The 9,383-nt window shown below is 39.0% G+C and overlaps 1 protein-coding gene across 1 annotated transcript; it reads left to right on the plus strand.

The window, feature by feature from the left end:
* The first annotated feature begins 2,527 nt into the window (after positions 1 to 2,527).
* RBM12B (RNA binding motif protein 12B) lies at positions 2,528 to 6,172 on the plus strand. The gene is made up of 2 exons (XM_010167411.1): positions 2,528 to 2,759; positions 3,468 to 6,172. The coding sequence occupies exon 2, from the start codon at positions 3,497 to 3,499 to the stop codon at positions 5,570 to 5,572; it is 2,076 nt and encodes a 691-aa protein (XP_010165713.1). The 5' UTR covers positions 2,528 to 2,759; positions 3,468 to 3,496; the 3' UTR covers positions 5,573 to 6,172.
* Positions 6,173 to 9,383: the final 3,211 nt, after the last annotated feature.

The raw sequence follows: 9,383 nt of genomic DNA on the forward strand, positions 1-9,383 counted from the left end.
CCCCCCGCCGGTCGCCCCGGGCTTCGGCCCGCTCGTCCCTTCCGCTTGTGCTGCGCCGTCTGTGGTCGGAGCGGTGTAAGGGCCGCTGCGGGCCGGCCCTGGAGCGCCTCGCTGGCTTTCTGCAGCTCGCAGCGCTCGCAGGCGGCCCCGTGCTCAAGCCGGCCGTGTAGCGGGCCCAGCTGCAGAGCTCCCTCGCACCTCCCTTTAGCAGTGTGAAAACTGTTATTAGCAACAGCTTACTATGACTGTTAAGGCTTATTTTGAAGAGGATTAGAATAAGAAAGCATCCTCCAATCCACCAGTTACTCTCGTATTGGCCCAGTTTTACTGTTGGGGTATTTCCGTGGGTGTCTGTTCTAGCTTGCGTGCTTACTGCATGCAGACTGTGTAATCTCTCAACGTTGTGATAAAAACACTCACTAGTCTAGCGCAGGCTTGCACTACAAAGTTTGCAAGTTTTTTTTTTTTTGTTTTTTGTTTTTTTTTTAATGAAATCTTAACGGTATTTAGAATTTGCTGAGGATGTGGAAGTGAAGGTATAGTACTGTTCTCTAGTTAACTCAGTTAAAATATAAAATTTATTAAAACAGTGTGCACGCTTCTGTGCTTTTAAATTGGTGGCATGAAGTTGTCAGTCTTTATTATGTAAATCCTTGTTCTCTGAAGTCCTTGCTCAGTTAATGAACTGGTCTTAGTTTTGTGTGGCACCTTCATCCTGAAAGTCACTTTTTTTGGTCATTTACTTTAAATTGTCTACACTTTCAACCAATGCTTGATTGTTTAATATACAGTCAGTAAAAGCTGATTTTTTGAACTTGCATTTCTGTTTGTGGACTTCTTAAATATCGCATGATCTGGAATCACCGTGTCTAGTTTTCACCACTGAAGGTTGTATGTTGTATCCATGGTACATCATGAGGAACTTGCTGTTTATCACCGAAGAAATACTGAGGAGATCTGTTCTGAATGCTGTTTAAAAATTGCAATAAGAATGCAGAGTTGCAAAATTCAGAAATTCTACAGATTAAATACATCATGGAGTAGCAGGGCAGCGGATTTGATTTTTCAAGACATGAAGGTCCTGTAAGAAAATTCTGCCCTTGAATTCTCCGTGCTTTTTGGCATTGCTATGACAGCTGTTGAGAAGACGCATTATAAAGTGTACTGGGTCTGGCTGGGATGGAGTTAACGTTCTTCACAGCAGCCTGTATGGCTCTGTATTTTGGATTTGTGGCTAAAGGAGTGTTGACAACAGATCAGTGCTTTGGCTGTGGCTGAACAGTGCTTGCACAGTGTCAAGGTTTTCTCTGTTTTCCCTACTCTACCACCCTGGAGAGTATGCTGGGAGTAGGCAAGAAGCTGGCAGGGGACACAGCCGGGACAGCTGACCCAAACTGACCAAAGGGATATTCCATTCCATGTAACATCATGCTCAGTAACAAAAACTGAGATAGAGGAAGAAGAAGGTTTTTGTTTGATCATTTTGGTTTCTATAGGGGACTTTTTATTGGCTTTCAAGATGGTTGTTATTTGGAGGCAGGCTAGACATCAGTCAGCCTGTGGGAGGTTGTGAGTGATTCCCTTTGTTTCACTTCTTGTCTTTACTGCTGAAACTGTCTTTATCTTTACCCACAAGTTTTCTTGACTTTGTTCTTCCTATTTTCTTCCCCATCCCACTGGTGTGGATGAGGAGAGAACAATCAGCTGTGCTTGGCTGCTGGCCAGGGTCAACCCACCACAAAAATACAGAGAACAGATGATCTTTAGTGAAGTTACTAAATAGGCAGTTGTGTTGAGTTTGTTGTGTTTAAAAAGTGCTGATGTAGAATCCATTAGTTACAGAATTTGCTCTTGTTTTGCTAAGCTCAGGTGGAGTGACAGGTGTGATCAATAGATTAGTTGGCATCAGGATCTAGTGCTTTACATCTCTTATTGAGCAAGGTGTTTGTACAAGGGTTATTCTCAAACACTTGTCATTGGAGTGTTGGGCTCTTGTTTCCTTGAAGGGTTGTAGTCATTTGCTACAGAAGGTTGTGTTTGTTCTGAGAGTCCTGTGCTGCGTATTGTGTGATGTTAGATTGTGTTGAAAATCAGGATATGCTTAAGTCAGTGTACTGAAGTGATTCTTCTTGTGTTTGAAAGGCAGTAAACATATAGGGAAAATACTGAAGTTTGCTTTGTAAATAGAAATACTCCCTGAAGTTTCTCCTTGTTGAATATTTTTGATCATCTTCACTGTACGTTAAGTGCAGAGCTAGACCGGTGAGTAGCACACTCTTGTTGTGAACGTTGAAAGCAGGTGGATTTCAGAGGAATGGACGCATCCTGTAATCTTGAGATGGACTTATGCATCTTTCAAGGACTCAAAAGAATTGCATTGAGAGTTTTCCCCTCAATATACTGTCAGTCTGTTTCATGTCAACAGTTCAGTGTGGCACAACTGATGACCAAGTAATCTCATCGTGTTTTCATCATTTTCAGAAGTCAACTTAAATTTTGAATTTCTTTTGCTTCTAAAATGGAAATACAATGATGCAATGCATAGCATCTTCGATCATGGAAGGAGTTCTTCATGGTATCCCAGATTGTGGGTTCATTACATGCCTGGCTTTAATATTAGCCATTGCTATGGATGAGCTGCAGCAGTGTAGCACAGTATGTAAAGAGAAGTACAGATATCAGCCATTAATTATGTTTCGTTTTCTTTCCACAGTTAAGTTGATTTTACAGACTTTATCAGGTCTTCAAAGCAGAAACAGGTAAGCTGCCAAAAGCGTAACACTTCTCACTGAGTATTGTGACAAGATCATACACGAACTTTTTTTCTCAGACTCGTGGCTGGGAACTAGGATTTGTTCTCCTGAGTGCATGTGGCTGCTGCAGTTAATACTCTGACTACGTGAAAGAGACAACATGTTTGAACACTGAGAAAACATACCTTACTGAACAGAACTGATCACTGGGTAGAGCAGCTTGTCAAAGCAGTAAAGTCATCACTGTTGGTGAATTACTTCATTTTCCAGTGATGTAGCTATCCTTTTTCCTTCCTGCTTTTATCATCTAGTATTTTCTGTGTTACAATCAAAAGTGTCCTGTTCAAAAGTAAACAGGATTTTTTTTGTCCTCAGGACTGAGCAGATATCTCTGGCATACAGTAACTATGCCATGAAAGACTTCAGGTGTTGTTTAGGAATCGTGAATGGTGAGGAGTGACTTAGGTGGATTTCGTTGCCCTTAGGATAGGGAATACTGATAGACTTGTGCACGTGTGCTGGTGGAGTAGCTAACTGTCCTGACTAATCAACTTTCAGTGAATCTTGTTCTTGTGAACTTGTGGGGTTTTTGATACCTTCTCTCTTGATTGAGACAAGGACATTCATTAAAAAGGCTCTAGCTTCTTAAGTGTTAAGATACTGTAATAGCTGAGTACTAAAGACGTGCTATCATGTGTACCTTTTTGTCTGCAGGTGATTTTTGCTGTGGGGTTGAGCTCAGCATGGCTGTAGTCATCCGTTTACAGGGGCTTCCTATTGTTGCGGGTCCTGCAGATATTCGTCGTTTCTTCTTGGGATTGAATATTCCTGATGGAGGTGTGCATGTTATTGGAGGAGAGATTGGGGAGGCTTTTATTATATTTGCCACAGATGAAGATGCACGGCGTGCCATGAGCTGTTCAGGAGGGTTTATCAAGGACTCGCGCATAGAGCTCTTTCTCAGCAGCAAGGCAGAGATGCAGAACACCATAGAAATGAGCCGGAAACGATTTGACCGTGGGGGACGAGAGCCTATGTCTGGCCCTAGAAGAACAGGTAGTAATGGCTCTGGTGCGTCAGGTGTTGGAGACATTCCACATTTAGTCCCCCCTTTTCCAAAAGGAATAAGTAAACCTGGTTATGGTCCACCAGATCATCTGGAGGCTGATTTCCATACCAATGGCATGCCTAAATCAAGCTATCAGTCAAGAAAGGATTCTCATCCATTTAACCCAGATGATCTGTACTTATTTCTACGTGGTATACCTTACTCTGCAACAGAAGATGAAGTGCGTGCTTTCCTTTCTGGGTTACACGTGGATGGCGTGATTCTGATAAAGCATCGCAACGGTTTAAACAACGGTAATTGCTTGGTAAAATTTGCTACGCCTGGTGACGCCTTAGAAGGACTTAAACGTCATAGACAATACATGGGTCAGAGGTTTATAGAAATAAGCCCATCTACGGAGGAACGGTGGATTGAATATGGTGGCAGGGTAGACGTGCCAAATGAAATCGATTGCTTTTTGTGCGAAGACCATTCTCCAAGAAGTACGGGCTACATGCATTCACGGAAGCATTCTCATTCAAGATCACCAAGGAGACAAAGAACACGTTCTCGCTCACCTCCCAGCCAGGAATACTACATACACTTAAGAAATCTGTCTACTAATGTGGAGAAGAGAGATTTGAGAGCTTTTTTCCCTGATCTGGATATATGCAGCAAACAAATCAAGCTTCTAACTGATAAGCATCAGAGGAGGACTAGAGATGCCTTTGTGATGTTAAGGAGTGAGAGAGATTATCAGGCTGCTTTGGAATGTCATAGAAAGGTTCTTCTCAATCGTTCTGTTTACATTTTTCCAATTTCAAAGAAGTCAATGTTGAAAATTATTGATTCTTGTGAGAGGAAAAGATCACAGGACAGAGATTACCCTGGACAGGCCATACCAGAAAAAGGTTATCGGGAAGGTCATTCTGGCCCTAAGATGTGTGTTTACGTAAGGAATTTTCCATTTGATGTCTCAAAAATTGAAGTGCAAAAGTTCTTTTCGAGATTCGATATTGATGAAGATGATATCTACTTGCTCTGTGATGATAAAGGAATTGGGCTGGGAGAAGCACTAGTGAAGTTTAAATCTGAAGAACAAGCCATGAAAGCAGAAAATCTAAATCGTCGAAGATTCTTGGGAACGGAGATATTAGTAAGGCTTATATCTGAAGAACAGATGCACAAGTTTGGTGTGACTGTACCACTGTCTGCACCAGATGAAATGCAGGGTCCTTCACATCCGTATGACAGAGATGAGCTTTCCCATCCAGTTGGTTCACCTTCTGGGCCACCACCAGGGCCACCCATGCATTCGTTTGGTCCCCCTGGGAATTTCAGGCATCCTTCTGAATTTAGGCATCCTCCTGAGGACTTCATGTGCCCTCCTAAGGATTTTAGAGGCCCGCCACCCCTCATGGATTTTGGTGGTGACAGTGAACCTTTTGGCAGAATGGAGTTTGGGAATAAAATGGGAAGTTTTCCTGAAGGAAGATTTATGCCAGATCCAAACTTCAGTGGTGGTTCTGAACGCGTTGTTCCTATTCGATTGAAAAATTTACCTTTTAAAGCTACTCCTAATGAGATTCTGGATTTTTTCTATGGCTACAGAGTCATACCAGAGTCAGTTTCTGTACAGTATAATGAACAAGGATTACCTTCGGGTGATGCCATCGTTGCTATGACAAACTATGAGGAAGCTATGGCTGCTATTAATGAACTGAATGATAGGCCAATTGGTCCACGGAAAGTTAAGTTGAGCTTGCTGTAAAGGAGGAAAAGATGGTCTAGAATAAAACATTCTAGATTTGACAGTATTGACAGTTATTTTCACTTTTTTAATTACTGGAAGATGCAGAAGAAACTGTTTCCATTGACTGTTGTAAATAATGTCTAGTTCAGTTGTTTAGTTCTTGGTTGAAATATCTGTATGGTTAAGATAGGAGAACTCTATTGTGCCTACTTCTTGTGGCAGAGAAGAGCCCAGAAATTATGGAGGACATTGAATGTCTTACATCAAGGTGTAAAGGCATGGAGTTGTAATGCTTTGGGTTATTTTAGTTTGCTTTAATTCCATGTCCCATGACTTTGCATAAGAAAAAAAAAAAATGTAAGTGCTGGTTGATCGACCACACAAACGGTTCAAATAGAAGAACTTAAGTGCTACTGCATTAGTAGATAATGCTTCTTACTGAGGTTAGCTTAATAAAATTAAGAAAATGACTGATTTTTTTTTTTTGTGTAAACTGTTCAGGTTTTGTTCGGTTTTATGTGGTTGCAGGCATTCCTATTAAAAGAAGAAAAAAGAGCTTCCTGTTCACATCAGCTTGCTTTGCAACTTTTTTAAAATAAAAAAGAAATTACCATTAAATTTGTGTCTTATATTTAAAACTTGTATAATTAATGATCTTGAGTATTACGCTCAGCATACATGGGTCTTGGTGAGAATGATGCTGGCTGTTTCCTCTCTAAAGAGTGAACTTCTTACAGTTTGTCAACATAGCAGTGAATATGTAGTTTACAAGGACTGCAAAAATCTGTATTAATGGGTGGGATAGGCTTTCTTGTTCTCCTCACTCACTGTAGTACCTGGAGGCAGAAAATAAATCTTGGAAGTAGATCAAGAGTTCTGACTTCAGCCTGAGCTTTTGGAGTGGTCTTTGTTTTATCTCCACATGCTCATAATATGAATATTAACTTGCTAATGATGTCTGGATGCATTCCAGGTCAATCTGATTAGTTTTAACTAACATCTGTCACTGGCAGCCAAGCTGAAAACCAGCTATGTTATTTTCTTATGTAAGAAAATAAATGCTTATGTCAGTATTAAGAATGCTTTGATTGGTTTGGTACCAGCATATTTAAATTTTAGGAAGAAATAAAAGCTAGACTCTTTGAGGAAAAACTGCATCTTCGAAGTTCAGGCTTAGGAGGAAACTTTGGTTGTGTGGATAAGGACTTCGTACCATTGTTGACATTGCAACTGTACAAGATAGTATTTGGAGTACTAAAGAATTTTATGATCTTTTAGTCCCCTCTCAAACTAAGACAACAAACTTGGCAATGAAAACTTTTTTTAACCTTTGCTTGAGCAATACCAAAAAATCAGATTCATAGAGTAATAGAGGTTGTAAGGGACCTAGAGATGTCTAGTCCAGCTGCCTTCTCAGCTCGTTATTCTAGGCCTTGTCTGACTTTAAGTATCTCTAAGGATAGAGACTCCACAGCCTCTCTTGGGTAGCCTGTTCCAGTGACTGATCACCCTCACTGGTGGTCAAACCTTCATTACTTTGTTTATATAAGGTCATCATTACTAAACTTCCATGTAAGTAGAAGCAGGCAAAATCAAAAGACATTTTTTTTTGTTCTATACTTTGTAAAAGGCCAGTCCAGTGTAGCTTCATTTCATCTGCATGTTGTTTGTCTCGGTTTTAAAACAGGAAAAAAACCATTTTGAATGAGAATGATAATGCCAAGTCTGTATATGTAGATTCCTCTGAGCAAAAAAACTTAAAATGTGGCCAAATTTGCAAATTCTGAACACTTACATACTGTTTTCTGCTGTCTGGTAGGAATTAGCTTCGGTAGCGTAGTGTTCTGAATCCTCCTCTGAATTTAAATGGAATTAAAATTTAAAAAAAATCCACAACAAAATGGTGCTTTTATTTCATAGCTGCTATAAAAGAGATTAAGGAGACAGAAGATTTGCAGGGAAAATAAAGATGTGTTACAAGAATCTGCAAAATAAAGTTGTCTGACATAATCGTGCTGGTGAAAATTTCATCAAGATTATTTTTGTAAGCTAACATCTTTACTACTCGTTCTTTCCTTTGTATTACCAGCTGTGTTGTAAATGTGAACACAACTAACTTCTCCAGCTTGAGATTATTTGTTGGTTTAAAAGTTGTTCTAGCTACACAACAGGAGATTTCAAACAGTGACAATAAATTGGTAAACTCTTTACCATGCTTCTTGAGTAGTGTTGGTACATAGGATTGAATTCTTGTAATTAAAAAAAGATTGGGAGGCTGGAAGGATAGGGGAGTTTAGTAGGTATTTTGATGGTTAAGTGTGAGATTATCTTTTAGAAAAAGCATTATCTGTTCTCAAGAAAGCGTGAGTAATTGCTGATAAGGTACTATAAATTTTTGGGATGGTAAACACTGTATTTCTCTGTTTCATTAAGTTTTTCTGTAATTCCTAAAGTCGACCTTTTTTGTGAGGTAGGAGAGGAAGAGGAATTTGAAACTGCTGAGGATGAAATTATTTCTCTGTACCCTAGCTACTAATCTTGTAGTTGGAATTAATCTCAGCACTGCTTCCTTTTTTATTCAGAATTCCTTTTTCAAGCCATAGTACAGAAATAATTGCTATTTGCATATCTATTATATGAAGACCTGGTCTAGCAATGAACTTAACCATCTGTTTTGGATTACATGACTTCACAGAAAATGAAACGGTAAAGCGGTGATCATCATAATACTGATGTTGTGATACAAATATTTATTGAAGTTCCCTACTTGCCAAAATAGATGGGAATTAGTTATGTAGATACTTTTAAAAAGTTTTAGGCATTAGTATTCTACTCCTTCCCAACAGCAGTTCAATGTCAATAGTATGTAATTCTCGTGTAAAATTATTTTCTGGTTTTAAAACAAAACCCTGTACTGTGACATTTTCACTTATATTTTCATCACATTATTTTTTTGTCAAAACCTGTTTTTTACCTGTCAAAACAAGTATATATTGCATATTTGCATTAGTGGACAAAGGCAGCATCAATATTAAAAATGCATTTCCTGGTTTATTTCTGTACTGGAAAAAATATTTGGTTATAACTTAAGATTGTTTTCTGAGTTACAAGTTTAATTTCTAGATTTATATATATGTTCTTTCTACATTTAGCAGATTCTAAAGCTGGAGAGAAACAGTACGGTAGCAGCTTTCTGGCAGACAATAGTATGCTATTCAAAAATGAACGTGCATAACCACCATCTCCAAAGAGGACAAGAAGTTACACTCAGCATGTGTAATTTGTTATATGTTTGATGGAATTGGTAACTGAATCAAACAGTTAAACACACGTGAAAATTGATCTATATATAGCATGTCAACTACTACAATAAATGTCAACTATATAAAATACCAACTAATCTTATTATGAAGGCACTTTTATTTAAAAGCAAAGCAGCATTAAAAGTAGATACTGGGCTGAGTCCTTATTTGTTAGTGTTCATTCTGTATGTGTAAAGTAATAAAAAGTCATCTTAGTCAAGCCTGAGGTAAATGAGAACGAGACAACACTACACCTCACCCTGCCTTCTGCCATCCTCGATGGGTAACAAAATGAAATGTAACAGGATTGATGCTGCAATCAGTTTCTTGAGTGCTGCAGTTACTTTAGGATGTATAAAACCAATTATCACAGGTATAGCTAGAGGACTGACTAAAGCCAAGAGGTGTGCAGCTACAGAATAAGGTAATATATTGGCAAAGTAATAAGCAAACCCTTATGTTCATAACTGCTTGTCAGCTTAGTGCAGTTTTTGGACAAAAGTCATGTAAATTTAAGCAAGTATGAC

The sequence above is a fragment of the Antrostomus carolinensis genome, unplaced genomic scaffold (assembly GCF_000700745.2).
Source record: "Antrostomus carolinensis isolate BGI_N321 unplaced genomic scaffold, ASM70074v2 scaffold44504, whole genome shotgun sequence".
NCBI lineage: Eukaryota > Metazoa > Chordata > Aves > Caprimulgiformes > Caprimulgidae > Antrostomus > Antrostomus carolinensis.

Excerpts from the sequence above, each read along its gene's own strand:
- RBM12B (XM_010167411.1), top strand. The coding sequence starts at position 3,497 with ATGGCTGTAGTCATCCGTTTACAGGGGCTTCCTATTGTTGCGGGTCCT.